Raw genomic sequence first — 15969 nt, 5'->3', positions numbered from 1 at the left:
TTGTGTATATAAAAAAAAATTCATCATTGATTCTGTATGAAATATGCCCATGGAGTTTGAAAAATAAACAGAGTGGGAGTGAAATGGATGTTCAGCCTTGTTAAGCAAAACATATGGAAAGAATACTATGCGCATGAGGATAATGTCTGTTATGAGAATTACAAGATACAGGCCTAAAGAATTAAAGAGTATTGTGTGGATGTGAAAAGAAACTGGCTCTGCAAGCTAATGACAAATACCAAGGAATTCTATCATTGTGTTGTAAATAAAAAAAATTAATGTGAAAGAATAACTACTGAATGTCGGTGGATGGTATGTAGGTGGAAGATGCAGAAGAGATTGTTCAACTAATGAGTGTCCATTTTGCTAAAATCCAGATGGTTGCCTCAATGCTGCCCCTGCACTGCATGAAGAAACTCAGGTATATGAGGAGGAGGTACCAGAGCTGTTGCATATTCTGGATGAGAATTCAGCCGTAGCTACTCAGTATGTATGTTACTAGAGTATTCAGCTGAACTGGCTGTATAATTAGTCTCAGCACAGGAATAGAAAGAATATATGATAATCCCATTGCACAAGAGTGGTGCAAAGATTGATGTGTGTAAGTATTAGTCCATCAGTATTTCTTGGAGTGGTGGTAAAGATTTTGGAAAAGTTGGTAAGAGATTGCATACAGAACTGGGTTGACAGAGAATCTGTACTTAGCAGTAAAGTTATGGTTGAGTTGGTCTTTACTAAGGCTTTTGACAGGATATAGCATGGAATGCTGTTACATAAGTTGGAAGATGTGGATTTGGATTATTAACTGTTATCTGGTCAGCCATCCTTTTATCCAAGTTATCAAGAAGTAGTCTATGGAGGGATGCGAGTCTGCAAGATTTAATATGACCAATGCTGTAATACAGGAATTAGTCCATTGTTATTCAGTCTTTACATTAATGACATTGGGAAAGATTTGAAAGGAAATATAGTTATTTGCTAGTGATGCAAACATAGGCAGGGTAATCAGGAATGGAACATGGAGTACTTGCAGAGGAATTTGAATAGGCTAGACATGTAAGTTCAATATCATGCACTTCAGTGTGTTGAGATATCTAATGGCCTATTATTATTGGTGGGATCATGTTAGAAGAAGCTGATCAGACTAGGCACGTCTTGAAGTTCAGGGGGCATATATAACAAAGATTGCAAATACAACTCAGAAGATAATTGCATTACTGCAATGATCATTGACATGTAAGGACAAGAAAGTCAGTTCGTCTTTTTTTACAAGACTTTGATACAACCTCATCTGGACTGTTTGTTGCAGATGTCATCTGGTTTCCAGGTGATATGAGGATTGCAGATTATGAGAACAGATTGAGAATTTATGGACTACAGATGCTTTCAAACAGGAGAAAGAGGAATGACATGATGGAGACCTACAAACTTCTGAAAGGGTCATACAGTATACCAGTAAATGGAATTTTGCATTTTATGAGAGAATGATGGACATCCATGGAAATTGAGAATGACTACACTAAAAGGGATGAGAACTAAATGTTTCTCTCAGAGAGGTACATGATTGGAATGACTTGCCTTAGGAGGTGGTGAGTGCAGATAGTATGAGAGATACGAGCCTTTCTCTAGATATATTATGAACTCATAATATATCTAGAACCTCTGCTAACCTTTCCTCTCCCATTCTGTGATTAAGTGACTATTCCATTTGAGATTAGCTCTCTTCACACATCCATGAATGCTAGTAATGTCAAGTTACTTTGTAATACAGGAAAACTTCGCTTAAAGTGATTAATTAATCCCTCAATTAATGCGTGCTAAGCGAAATCACGGTAAGCAAATACAATAAACAATAGGAATAATTATAATTCATCAATCAGTTGCTGTAAATTTGGGGAAAAAATTACAGTATAAGCTGTATTAGAGGATAAAATCATCAAAGTTAATAAAAATCAATTGCTTAAATTTTTATTTAATGTCTGAACATTTGAATGAGCTACTTTTTTTACAAAAAAAAATTAAGTAAAGATGTTTGAATCATGCTCGACTTTTTCATCTTGTCATGCAGTTTGCAAGATAGCTGGCAAATGCTTATTAAGATTTTGGCAGACTTCAAAGTTTCGTTCCATATCAGGATCAGTCAAACAAAATTTCCTTAGCATGGTCAATGTGATTAAAAAACTAACTCAGGTTCTTTTGCAGCTTTGTAGTCGTAACATTCTCTTCTTGTTTGCATACCTTATCTTTTTCTTCTTCATATGCATGCTGTTCTTCTAGTTGAAAGAGATCATGCTTGCTTAACTGTTCTGAATGAGAATCGAGCAAGTTTCTCGCATCTTTATTATCCAGTTCATTAAATCCAAGTTCTTTTCCAATTGCATGATTTATTCAAAATATTAGATTTTGGATTTTTGGGCACGTAGGCTTAAGTTTAAAGTCGCCCTCTGCATTGCCTCCTAATAAGATCATAAAACAATCTTTAAATACTTTGTATTCTGGTTGAGATTCTTCAGTTTTAGCTAGGAAAATTTTTGTTGGCATATGCTTCCAAAAGAGACCAATTTCATTGACGTTGAATATTTGCCGATCATCATAATCACCCTCCTGAATTATCCTTTGCAATTCTTCATGAAACTTGGCCTCAGAATCTTTATCAGCACTAGCAGATTCCCCAGTTATTCTTACATTATGCAGTCCAGTTCGATTTTTAAAATGGTCAAACCATCCTAAACTCGCAGTAAAGCTTTCACATTCCTCTTGAAATTTGGTCTCTTTCAATGAGGTAAAAATATTGAGAGCTTTGCCTGAATATTCCCTGTACTAAGAGATATTCTTTTTTGGTTATAATCTTCAACCAAGTGATAGAAGACATTCTGTCTCAGTCATTAAATGGCTTCTATTTCAGGGATCTGCATGCTTAAAGAAGCAGTAGCAACTTTTCCTTGTTCTTTGTATTCTTTGCTCTTATTTAATATTTAATATAGTCCAAACTGTAGATTTGCTGTATCCCAGGTCTCACACAATCATTGTATTACTAGCGCCGCTTTCATGTCTGTTAATGACTTTCAGCTTTTCCGCTCACTGCAGATTGACGACAAAAAAATTTCACGTAACATAAAATTTCGCATAACTTACAAAAATTGCTTTAACTGATTAATCACTCGCTTAAAGCAGGAAATAGTATCATTTCACTCAATGGCGCTAACTGATTATCGTGCATATCGTATTCGCGTTGAGAGAGGTTTTCCTGTATTTTTGTTTTTAATGTGATTCTGCCATCGATGTCATCTCTACACTCCCCTATGTTCTCAGAATTCTGGTAACTGTGGTCTGTAGTCTAGTCTTTGAAGCGTTTTATTTCTAACCCAGCTCTCAGATCCCATATAAATTTATTCAGCTGACTTCATATCATACCAGTTTTGCTAATTCTGTTGTCTTTTAATTTGCTATGATCATTAAAAAATGTGCCTAAATAGCCAAAATGTTTTACTTATTCTATAGGTTGTCTATTCGGGATACAGTTGTTTTCATTGTTTTTGCCTATTTCCATAGTCTTCCTTTTTATTACTGATTTTCGTACTAAGTTTATTGAAGCAGTTATTCATTTTATTTAGGAATATAACATCACCAGCATAAAGAGCCGAGATAAATACCTCCAATTCTAATATCAGAATTGGAGGTATTTTCCAATTCTGATATTAAATTAAAATTCAAACCATTTTCCTTCTACATCCTTCAATTCTAACTGCTGCCTTAAAACACAACACAAATATAGATTGTTTATTGCTTGATATAATGTCACACTTACACCATATAACTGTAGCAGTTTTTGAAACTGCTTTTCTCTTAGCACTGTCATGCGCCTTGTTCAGATCTATATAACTTGAATGCAGATCCTGGTTATATTTCTATGATTTCTCAACAGTTTGGGTTAAAGTGAAAAGCTGATTCAGATAGACTAATTTAGCCTGAACTCAGCTTTTTTTTTAACATGCTCCCCTTCCACAATTTTTCTCACATTCAGTTTTATTTCCCTTTTTGTAGATGATGGTTATTATGAGAGATGTACTACTTATCTGCATCATTGAACAATGAACTCAGAAACTATCTCAGCTGCAAAGTGAACTAAAAGTTCCTTTACTTGGGGACATTGAACCAAAAAAAAAAAAAAAAAGTCTGCCATCAGGAATGTTACTACAAGGCTATGTAGGCATTCCTTGTAAATCTAGAAATGAAAATTATATCCTGGCAAGCATGATTAAATATATGCCACCCATTTTAATAATCCACATGTCAAAAGTACAATCAGCTCTCACTGTCATGTATTATATTAACAAATTGCTGAAAAGTCTCTACCAAAGCCTAGTAGCAGAGTAATAGTACTGTTTTAAGCTCATTGTGAAAAATGGAAGCTTCAAATTTAACTGTTATAGTAAGCTGCATTTGCTAGCAGATGACATGAAATCAAAATTCAGGTACTGAAATTATTTCTGCTTACCAGACAGATTTCTTTTTAACTTAATCTAGCTGTAATGCAGAGGGATGTTGCCATGGTGACAGCTGTGAAAGGTCACCTTGCTTTTTTTTTGCAGAGCATGCTGAGTGGAATTGGCCTACAAGGAAGGTTAGCTCCGCCTAATGTTTATGATGAGTGTCTGCTGAAAACCAACTTCATTGAAATAGTTCAGTTGTAACTGGATGACCATTCATTGCTTGCTTATTTACCTGAAAACTGTTGAGTGTCCATGTGATCATCCCACTGGTGAGTAATAACTTTTGGCTGAGTGACATGATGTAGCAAAGTGAGATAAAAATTTAAAAAAAATGAAATGACACAGGGAAGAAATTGTGTAACTCGCTTTATAATACAGTTCATTTCTATATCATAAATATGGCTCAGGATGGAGTAGGAAACAAAAGTATTATGCATAATCTTAGGGGGTTGCTTAATTGTCAGAGCTAAATAACTAGGAGAAGAAAATCCACGTAACTTATGAGGAATATGGAGAATCAATTGGATCTTCTGATCCATGGCCCATTTTTTACCTTTCTTTGGTGCTTATTACTATATGTTTGTTTGGATTTCAACAGATAATTATGATAAATTGTACCTCACCCAACCAAACTGTATTCTGTATTGGCTGGAATTGCATACAATAATTGTAAACCATAAACAGATATGCTTGAGTGGTCACATTGTCTAGTTATAACAGTCTTTAAGACTTGCTTTTTATTGAGGAAAATGAATTGAGAATAGTGAAAAGTCGTTGACTGGAATGACTTTAAACCCAACAGAATGAAGTAGGCAACATGCAAAGCATCAATGGGAAAGAGATGTGACTAGTAGTGGAATTACTGATATAATATATCATATTGACATAATACCATAATGACGAAAACTAAATCAGATGAAATCTTTAAAATAATAAATAAGATGGCTTATTTGAGCATTGGAGATTAAGGAGAAAGGAGGAATCAAGTGTGGTATTCAACAGCGAACATGAATACATGTTCTTTCTTTCAGTGAGCCTGGTTGACCAAGATGATAGTGCCCCTGCTCTTCAACCAATGGGTTGTAAGTTCAAATTCTGCTGCTTGCATGAAAGTCTCTAGGTAGGAGATGAATTTTATTATCCAATGAGATCACCATTTTTTTATGTGGTAGAATCCTAAAATGATGTTCCAAAGAGTTCCATGTTTGGTCCTCAAAGCAAGGTTTCATGATTATTTAACCTTAACCTGTCAACAGTATCAAATGTTTGCAACTTTTGCAAGTGGGATCCACATAAAAATTAAGTTTCATTGTTCAATTTCACAATTTTAAATTTGCTTGCAGTACCCTAAATTAAAGATGACAAGAAATTATACTCTTGTTTAATCTTTTATCTAACTGTTCACTGTTGAATTGGAAAATAGAATAAATCTTGTACCTAGAGACATTCATAGACTTTCATGGAGAGCAGAAGCACTATCCACTTGGTTAACCAGGCTCACTGAGAGCTCCAGTAAGGGAAAAAATAGTAACAGTTTTTTCAAGTCATTAGGAAGGATACTTGACAAATAAGAAAATGGAGATATTGCAGAGGGAAACAAATACCAGGCTTACAGAGAAATGGTTACGGACAATTGAAGAAAGTAAAACATACTACTGATAAATATCTATTGGATTTCTGCTCTTGACATTGACTCGTCATTACTGCCATGTTCTAACATATAAAAAATGTTTATAGTGTGGAGAAAATGCACAAAATAAGAAAAGTCTTAGAAATTATATTATTTTTAATAGTGATATCTTCTGATTCAAAAGAGAAAGTGGGTGTCATCTAGTAGAGTAGGTTAAAAGTGATTAGCATATTGGGGGGGGGGGGGAGAAACTGTTTAGAGTTTTGATGAGAATTGAAGTTGAACAACATTTCGAATGTTTGAGACAAATATTATTGGTCTTATTATTTCATAAAAAGTGAAACTATTTGAAAACAAGAATAAAACTGCGAGACTAGCAAAATCTGAAGAAAACTTTCATTGACTCATCTAGGAAACCATGTGGTTGTGTGGTTGGTTGCAAGGAAAAGAAACTGAGCTGTGGACATGAAAAGTTAAAACATCAATCCACAAAAAGCAGAAATATGTAAAAAGTTCTTGACTAATAAGTCGGCATGTGCTTTGAGGTAATAGAGAGAAAAATTTACTGAACAAAGGATGAGAAAATTTTATGACGTCAGTAAACAGTAAACAGTGATAGTAAACATATCATTGTGATGGTAGCAAAGAAGTCGTTTAAGGATCAAATCTAAATAATTAGGAATCCTCTATATAGCCTATAAGGAATGTGGAGAGTTGATCTACTGCCACCTAATATCCAATCTTCATGAGACAAATTTAATGTATGATGAAGAAATGTCATGCCAGCTGGAGTGTTGCCTGGTTAAATGACGCTCCCTCCCACCCACACTATTTTCATCAGAGAATCACAGTGAAAATTCAGCTACTGGAACAAACTTAAGCAGAATTTAAGATAAGTCCCATCAGTGTAAAAGGAGTGAACTAGCAGAACAACTGCAGAAGCACTGTGTTAACAGTTGAAATTTCTGAGATGAAAAAGACTAAAACAAATGAGATAATGCTAAATAACTATAAGATGATGTATGCAGATAGTGGTGAACAGGCTATAGTATTCAATACTAAGCATGAAGATAAACTTCTTGAACAGCAAGCAGTTTGAAGTAGTGATGTAGGCAAATTTAAAAATTAAAAACTGGACAATGGACTTATTTGTACCTGTGGTCCCACAGAAGGTTCTGATAAGGAAGGTGTAGAGAAATTCTTTCAGATTGGAGAGGAAATGAAATAATGAGAAAGCTGAATCCCACATATACAGAAATGTGTTGGAGAGAAGAGCAAAGCTACTAATAATGGAAATACCTGATGGGTTTCTGTTCGACATACAAATTACTCATTACTAACACTATGGTCTAGCATAAAAAAAGTCGTTGACTATATTATTGTTGATATTTGATATCTTCATACTGGTTTAGCATGCAGTAGGTATAAAGAGGATTTGAAATAGGAATTGATAATCATTTAATTTTGAGCAGGAAAACATGAATACCATTGAAAAGATATACGAATGTTATGAAAAGGATCAGAATCATCTTTTAGAAGCGAACTGTGAACATGAGTATAAAAATGTCAGAAAACAATTGAAAGCCACTTGAAAAAATGTACAAAACAATACACACTAAGAAACTAACCCGAAGAAAACATTAATTCGTCCAGGGAGGTATATGGTAAAGTTGATGGGTGGGATATTAAAATCAGAACTTCATGGCAAACCTGGTAAAGAGGAAATCACATGAAGAGTTTCTAGCTAGAAAGTCATCTTGTGTCCCTAGAGAATACAGACAAAAATCTAAGAAGGTTATGAAGGATGGTATGAAAGTCTTTTCTTCATAAAATATTTATTTAATTATAAGGCTTTTACACAGATTAATCCTCCATCTTTTGTAAGGACTCATTTTTCAAGTCTACCATTTTCTAATACACTATTGCTTTTATGCTCTCTGCTGATCCCATAAGTCTCTTTTAGGATATCTGTATTAAATTCAAATATCCCACAAAAAAAAAAAAAAAAGAAAGAAATTTTAAGTAAAAGTAGCTTCATTGTTATTTTCTGAAGTAGTGTTCTTTTTCATATGTTGCGAGCAGGATGTTCTGAGATATCATTTTTATTTTTGGCTATGCTTAGATATAAAATAAATTTATATTATAGTGTAATTATTTTTTTGTATGGTTGTTAGGTTTTGAATTGTTGGTGCTCATGTGTTCAGACAAATACTGTTTAGATACATTATCTTATAGCAGTAATATGAAAGAAGACATATGACATACACATTTAAATAAAGTGTCGTTTTTCATAATCATCCATGCAACAGGTAAAAAGCCAATAGCAAAAATGTTGGCTTTATTCAGAATGGTTCAAAGGATTGGCAAGATCTCCCAAAACAGTTAAAAGAAACTATGTCTTTTGATATTCTTGTTGAAACATTGTGTTAGCAACACTCAAAAAATCTACTGCTAGCAACATCAGTGGGAGGAATATCAATTACTGTAACACTTTATAAAACAGCTGTTCTGGAGGTGTGATATCAGAATGGGATCTTCATTATGTTCTAGAGAGGAGACATGTTTATAGCTTAAAGATCAAGACATGATTGGCATGAAGTGTATCCTGTTATATAAGAAATGTCAAAAGGGTTTAGAAGGATTGGCAGGATCTCCTAAACAGGGGTTCAGAAGTAACAATGATACCTGGTTAAAACCATGTACAGTATACCATCCTTGCTTGTGACACATTGAACCTTTAATATCTGTAAAGGCAGGATATCTCAACTGTCATGTTGGAATTAAATTTCTAGTTCACTTAACTGCTTTAAATGTCCAAATATAGGCATGTCCCAAACTGTAGTAGTAACTACAGTCTGTTAGTGTGGCTGTGAAGAGAATGATAAATAAACCAGCTTTGCAAAGAGATCTAAATGCATCCTAGTAGGGGAGACTATTCAACTTACCCCCAAGCATCCCAAAGGTGGAAGAATGAAAAGGAGATTCAAAAGATTGAACAATACATTTCATATTGGAATGTTAAGAGGGAGTTATCCAAAGTTAATAGCTGCTATGAAAACATCTTATGCTGAGAAAGGCAATTAAGAAAATGTCAAAAGCAATACAAATCTACATGTCTGTCAAAAGCAACCGATAAATTTAGTATACCTGATGACTGCCTTTTTTTTTTTCTGGAGCACATTAATTGCTAGGCCTACCAAAGACAGACAAGTATAAGTTTAATATTAGTTGCTGACTAGTGGAATTCCCTCACTCCACCCCATTGGAGAATTTAGTTTTTAACCTCCATTACATAATATTAACTGTAGAATTTGCACTGTTACAGACAATAATACAAATGTTAGGGTTTATGGTCATGAGATGGCTGCAGTTGTCTGTCTGACAATGCACACAAGAGTATTTATTTAAGTATATATTCTACAAAGCCAAAAGAATAGAGAAATTCGTACAGTTGATTTGATGTGGATTCCACCAAAAGATTAATGATGTCAAGGTTCTTCTGTTTCTGTAGGCAGGAGACATTTAAACCATTGTGGATCCCCCATTAAAGTGGTTTGCTATTATTTGTAAAGACAGAAGTGGAGATGACCAGCTCATGCATCAGATCAGAAAATTTGCTAAAAAATAAGGGACAGAATCTTGGTATTCTCCTATTTCAGCTAATGAAGGTTTGTTCATCAGTTAAGCTTAAATAAATATGAATTGCCTATTTACACTATCTTATTAAAGCTAAAATAAAATAATAATTTATTCAGATTGAATGTTTCTTGTTATTGTTGCATTGAGATTTAATTTAGCTTCATTTTATTTTTTTTGTAACATAATCAAAGGTGGCACTCTATCTGGAAGATCAAATCTACTTCAAGAAATCAGCAGAAAAAGAAGAGGAGAGAATGCTTTTGACATTAATAATATAGTTATTCCCTATAGTATTGCATCTTCTACAAGAGTAGAAAAGTTGCAGTATAAAGAAATCCTAACACCAAAGTAAGTAAACACTTATCTCATTGCAACATTTCACATGATGTAAATCTATATCTGTGGGGCAGGTACTTGCACAATGCACCATTAACATTGCATCATTGAATTCCTGTATATACCCTGTACAGGATAGTATGATTGTACTACGTGATTATATTTACATTATTATAACTTCCTTTGAGCAATTTTCCTCCAAATTAATGTTATTTGTCAGGGCTCAAATATTGTCAAATCTTAGTCTTAGGTAGCACTTCTAACGTATCAATCCACCTGAATCTTGGTCTTTTCATGCCCTCTTGACATCAGACAGACAGACAACTGTTTCATTGTCCTTTTCTTTCTCATTCTTACTCCCATCTTAGATCAACTCTGATCACACATTTTTGTATGCTAACATTTCTGGGAAAAATTATTTGACAGATGGCATCTTCGTTTTTTTGTTATGATTCCGATATTGATGCCATCTGTCTACCCCTAAGCTTTCTCGGATCCAGAAATTAAAACTGGTATGAACACTTTGTTACATCCCTGCTAGTTTAGTTTTCTGACTAATATAAATGTAGTCATCTGGCTTCTCACTGTACCATCTTTGCTAATTCTGTTGTGTATTTTTCTCTTTAATTTTCCATCATCGGCAAAATTTGATAACTGGAATGTTTTACTTGTGTAAGTTCTCTCCATTCATGTTACAGTTGCTACTTTTCCCTGTTTTTTTTTTTTTTTCCATCACTGACTTATGCCAAATGTGCAAAACATATTTGCCATAAGAATCAGCAGTAAATAGTTCATCAGATTTCCATTTAGTTAAAGATTCCTAAGTGCTATACATATTTAGTAGTAGGATATGATGGTGGAAACATCATTATAAACTAGCAGTGTTAATTCATATCTGTGTGGTCTCCAGACGTGTAATTTGTGGTGCATAAAGAATATTTGTATATTTGCAATCAGATTTTTAGTAATGGAAAAATCTGAATGTTGTACCTTTACCTAGCAAACAATATATCATCATCTACTAGATAATTTTATGCTGTTGCTAGGCAATCATATTCATACAAATTGAAGAATATAGGAGCAAGAACTGAATCTTGTTAAAAGGTTCATTAGTTTATTTAGCATACTGTGTGATGTGAATTATCTGAGAAATCCTGGTAGTATCTTTTGTTGAGCATGTTGTCCATTTATGTTTGTAAATTTAAAAATGGTTATTATTTTCAGGAATTAGAGAATAATACCTTGTTTCTATTCATAATCTGCACAAAGATTGAGAAATTTACACTAACTGTTATACCTACAGGTGTGACATTTGCTGTTTGCAAATTTAGTATATAATATTGATTAAAATGTTCCTCTGTTTATCTAAAATGCTGCTTTTGAACTAAATGTTGATTAATAGTAAAAGCAATCCTGTTATAAGTTAATCTGTCAAGTATCTTTTGAACTATGCTCTGAGTAATGTTAGACAGTAACTCTTGCTCTCCTGAAGGACTTTTCCAAGTTTCCAGTATAGCTATGATTTTGAGGTTTGGTCAGAGCTTGACAAATACACTTGCCTACTTATTACAGGCAAGTAGATTTTGCCAGCCAGTAAATAGCTACAGACTAGACAAAATAGTATATTTGCTACTTTATTTAAAAAAAAAAAACAGCTTTCTAAACTTTTTTTTTAAACTTTAAGAAAACACAGAAGAGAATAATATAAAGTGGTATTTTGGCAACAAAAATTAATATAACATACCTTTCAAAATAAAAATCATGTGCTTCCTATTGTTTATTTATTGACTTCTCCTTTTTAGAATGGATTCTTGCACAGAGGAAATGTTCCCCAAACAATGATACTGCACCAGTAATCACTTTATGGAACTCTTCTTGACTTACTAGGACATGTCATTAAAAAATTTAGTGGAGGGTTAAATTTTTTTCTGTGGCTAGTAGGATTTTGCATAATTTGCCAATCGCTGAAGGACTGCAAATTGGCAAATTTTAGGAATTCGGGATAAACTGTATCTCCATTTGTCACATTTTATTCACCTTCTCTGATATGATTATGAGCGAGAGAGAGGGAGAGAAAATAATTTTTTGGAACCATTTTCTTAGATATGATTTTACTGTCTTAGTAAAAACTTTACTTTTTGTGGCTCCTGATATTGCTACAGTGTATTGAACTATTTTGTCTGTGTCAATAAATATATAGGCTTATCAAACCGACTTCCTTTTTTATTTATGGTTTATGGACCTGGCTTTTTCTACCCTCCATGGTGGACACCTGTCTGTGATGGTGCTAACCCTTTTCATTTTTCCTCTTTTTCTGTATACTTTCCATATTATTCATTCTTCTTTGCACCATTATGTGGTGCAAAGCAGAGAAAGCAGAGTGAAGAATATGCACCACACAGTGGTGGGATGTTGGATCTGGAATCCAATGCCTTGCACTGTAACTCATTGACATCCAGAAATGTGGATCCTGGTTTTCTTTGACCTCTGCTTTGTCAAGATGGGTAGTCCTGGATGGCCCATCAAGGGTCATTTGGCTTATGAGCTTGCCTGCATGAATCAAAAGTGTTGCATTGAGTCTCCTTCCCCATGGTCCAGAACAGGCCCAAGCTTGCTGTAATGCTGTTGTAGCATCTGGGGTAACCCTAGCATTCCACTTCAGAGAGCACTTATTGCTATCAGAATAGTAGGCATCCACATTTAGCTCTGTGGTGGACAGGAATCTTCGGCACCAAACCAAAAAAAAAATCCCTTTGAGCACGAGTCTTTTATCCTCATACTTCTCAGGGGGCTCTTCATAAGGTCTCAGACAAATACAGATAATGTAGATAACATAATCTTATAACAGAAATAGGAAAGAAGACATTTGACACACACACATACACATTTATATATGTTTTTTTCTCATCGCCTGTGTAACAAATGGAAAGCCAATAGGAGGAAATGTCACCCTTCTTCATTTAGAAATGTTTAGAAGGATTGGTGGGATCTTCCAAAACAGTTTTTAAAAAAAAAAAACCTTCATTCCAGTGACATAATTGTTACTGGAATGTAGTTCAAGATCAGCATCAATGGGGGCCATATCAGTTACTGTAACATCTCATAGAAAAAAAGGAATGGAACTAGGAATACCATCTTTGTTTTTGGTGCGCCCACACCTCCCATATTTTACAAATATGGGAGGTGTGGGCACAAGATATCTCAACTCTCCTGTTAGGCTATACATCCCTAATCCACTAAGATATGTTAAATGTTAGAAATAGGGGCATGCCCCAGTTGCTATTTGTGGCTCTACTATCTTTGTATGATGTAGTAGTAAGGAGCATGATAAAATCTTGCCCTGCAAAGAAACCTAAATGTATTAACTGTGAAAGAGATCATCTAGTCTACTCTCATGCTTGCTAAAGATGGAAAAATGAAATAAAAATGCAAAGAGTAAGCCACCACAAAAACCTGATTTTTAAAAAAACCCTCTTATACCAAGAATGTGGCATTTAAGAAAACATCAAAAGTGAGACACAAACACTTATGTCTTTCACCATCTGATAATTTCAAGATACCTGAACTTCACGAACTCTGCTGTTAGGCTCTACATCCCGAATTCACTAAGATATGTTAACTGTCAGAAATAGGGTTATGTCCTGGCTGCCATTTGTAACTCCATCTCCATATCGGCAGCGTCCAAGATTGGTGCTATCAATTTACAAAGCATCAATGGAAAAGGATTTGTATTTAAGTTTTGTTGATATGAAAAAGGCATATGATGGTGCCAAGAGGAAAACTTCAAAATGCTACAGTTATATGGTGTAAATGGGATATTATATTGAACAATACAGTCTACATTTAAACTGTAAGTCGGCAGTTAAAATTGAATACAGGAAGATGGTTTGATGTTAAATCAAGGATGCACGTTATCTCCACTGTTATTCATCATCTATATGGATCATATTATGAAGAAAAGTGGTATTAAATGTGATATCAAAATTGGTGATTTTAATCTTAGCTGTTTACTTTATGCAGATGATATTATGCTTCTGAATAAATTCGGCACAAATCTGTAAGATTCCCTGACTAAATTGAATAACTGTTATAATAAATTTGATGTGAAAATCAGCTATAAAAAGACAAACACAGCGAAAATAGGCAGAAACATTGAAAACATCAACTGTATCCTGAATGGCATACCTATAGAACAAGTAAAACATTTCAGCACAGTTTTTAGTGAAGATGTCAAATTAAATTTTCGATGAATAGACAACAGAATCAGTAAGGCTTTGTAGGAAGTGAGCTGAATAAATTTATATGGAATAAGAAAGAAATTAGTCAAAATTCTAAATTAGCTATATACAAGACAGTGTTCAAACCAATTTTAACCTATGGATCTGAGAGCTAGGTTAGAAATGAAAACTTGATCAGAGACTGAAGACCTCTGATATGAAAATTCTCACAAAGATTAGTGATATGAATAGATGGCAACATTACATTAAATATGAGGATATTAGGGAAAAAACTTGCCATTGTTAGCATTCAGGAATGTCTTAGTAGAGCTAATCTCAGGTGGTATGGCACTTAAATAGAATGGGAGAGGAAAGATTAGCAAAACAAGTATTCTTTGTCAGATTGGCAGGAAAAAGACCCAGCAGAAGACCAGTATGTAGATGGATTGATACAGTAAAAAATGCTTCAAAAGACAGAAATATATCTGATGATGTTAAAATCTTGATAGATAAAAGATTAATTTGGAGGAAAATTGTTGATTGAAAGTTAGTAATGGTTTAACTTTTTCTTGTAGTACTGTCATAATTATCCTGTACATCCCCTGATGATGCATATGGAATTTGATGATGATCTTCATGATTATTGAGTGGGCTTGGGCGCTTCTCTTTGGAGCATATTATAGTCTCACTCCTTAAGTAAGTCTTAAGATGATCGTAGTAAATTAGAATCCTTGTCAAGAAAATTATTGCAGTGGCTTCACTAAAAGAAAAACTATCAGACACCTCAACAGAAAAAATGGATACTTCATTGAATGTAAATTAAAAACAAGAATTGATCCCGGCATATCAAATGATGTATTAAACATTTTCTCAGAGGAATAGATGGACACTGGTTGTCCATACTACCCAAAATCACCTAAAAGAACCAGACAAAGGTAAGCTCCTAGAAATCAGATAAAGCAGATCAAAGTGAGAAGAATAAGAAAAATTTTAGAGCAGAACTGTCCTAGGTTCTACCAAAATATCAATAATTGATATCAAGTTTTTTTTTGCAGAAACTAACTTGTCTTGCAGTAGAAATCTTTAAAACTTATTGAGGTTCACACATTTTAAGTTATTTCACTATTGCTTGTAAGAGGACACAACTGGAGATTGGTCTGCTCATGGAGAAGTTGCTAGTCTTGTAGCCATTTCAGTGCTTCCAGCTGCTCTGAAAGAGATAGCCATCTGCCTCTCAGTGAGATTTCTTATTACAGTTTGTTCCATTTATTTGCAACCTCGTTCTGAGTTAACTCAGGTCAACCTTGGTAATCTCATGATGCAATTATCTCATCTCATACTTCTTACCTTATCCCACAGAGTATTGTGTACATTAAAATCATATAGGTAACTTTAATGGACATATTACTCCATGCTGAAGTCAAGTTGCTGTGCACATGCTTGATAACACACTTTCTCTCTAATAATGATGGACAGAATACATTCTTTCATATGCCTACCTGCTTTCATTCTGCATTAGATCTTACGATTTACTTCCCAGTCATTGTTCTTCTACTGATGCACGATATTGAAGAGAATAATATATGGGTGTGATCAATTTTTTGTGCTTTGCACTAATCTTGACAGGAACTACTGTCTGAAATACATTTTGCAT

The 15969-nt window shown here is 34.1% G+C and overlaps 1 protein-coding gene across 1 annotated transcript in view; it reads left to right on the top strand.

The window, feature by feature from the left end:
- nsl1 (non-specific lethal 1) overlaps window positions 1-15969 on the top strand; it is a 187728-nt gene that overhangs the window by 154014 nt on the left and 17745 nt on the right. The window contains exon 7 of the mRNA XM_090404984.1: window positions 9954-10110. Coding sequence (XP_090261110.1) covers window positions 9954-10110 — 157 coding nt within the window. The remainder of the gene's footprint in view (window positions 1-9953; window positions 10111-15969) is intronic.

This window comes from Typopeltis vanoorti, chromosome 15 (assembly GCF_054136105.1).
Source record: "Typopeltis vanoorti isolate ZY-2024b chromosome 15, IOZ_Tvanoo_1.0, whole genome shotgun sequence".
In the NCBI taxonomy this organism is placed as follows: domain Eukaryota; kingdom Metazoa; phylum Arthropoda; class Arachnida; order Uropygi; family Thelyphonidae; genus Typopeltis; species Typopeltis vanoorti.
The sequence above is the reverse complement of the archived record's forward strand: the minus strand, read 5'-3'. Positions and strand labels throughout refer to the sequence as shown.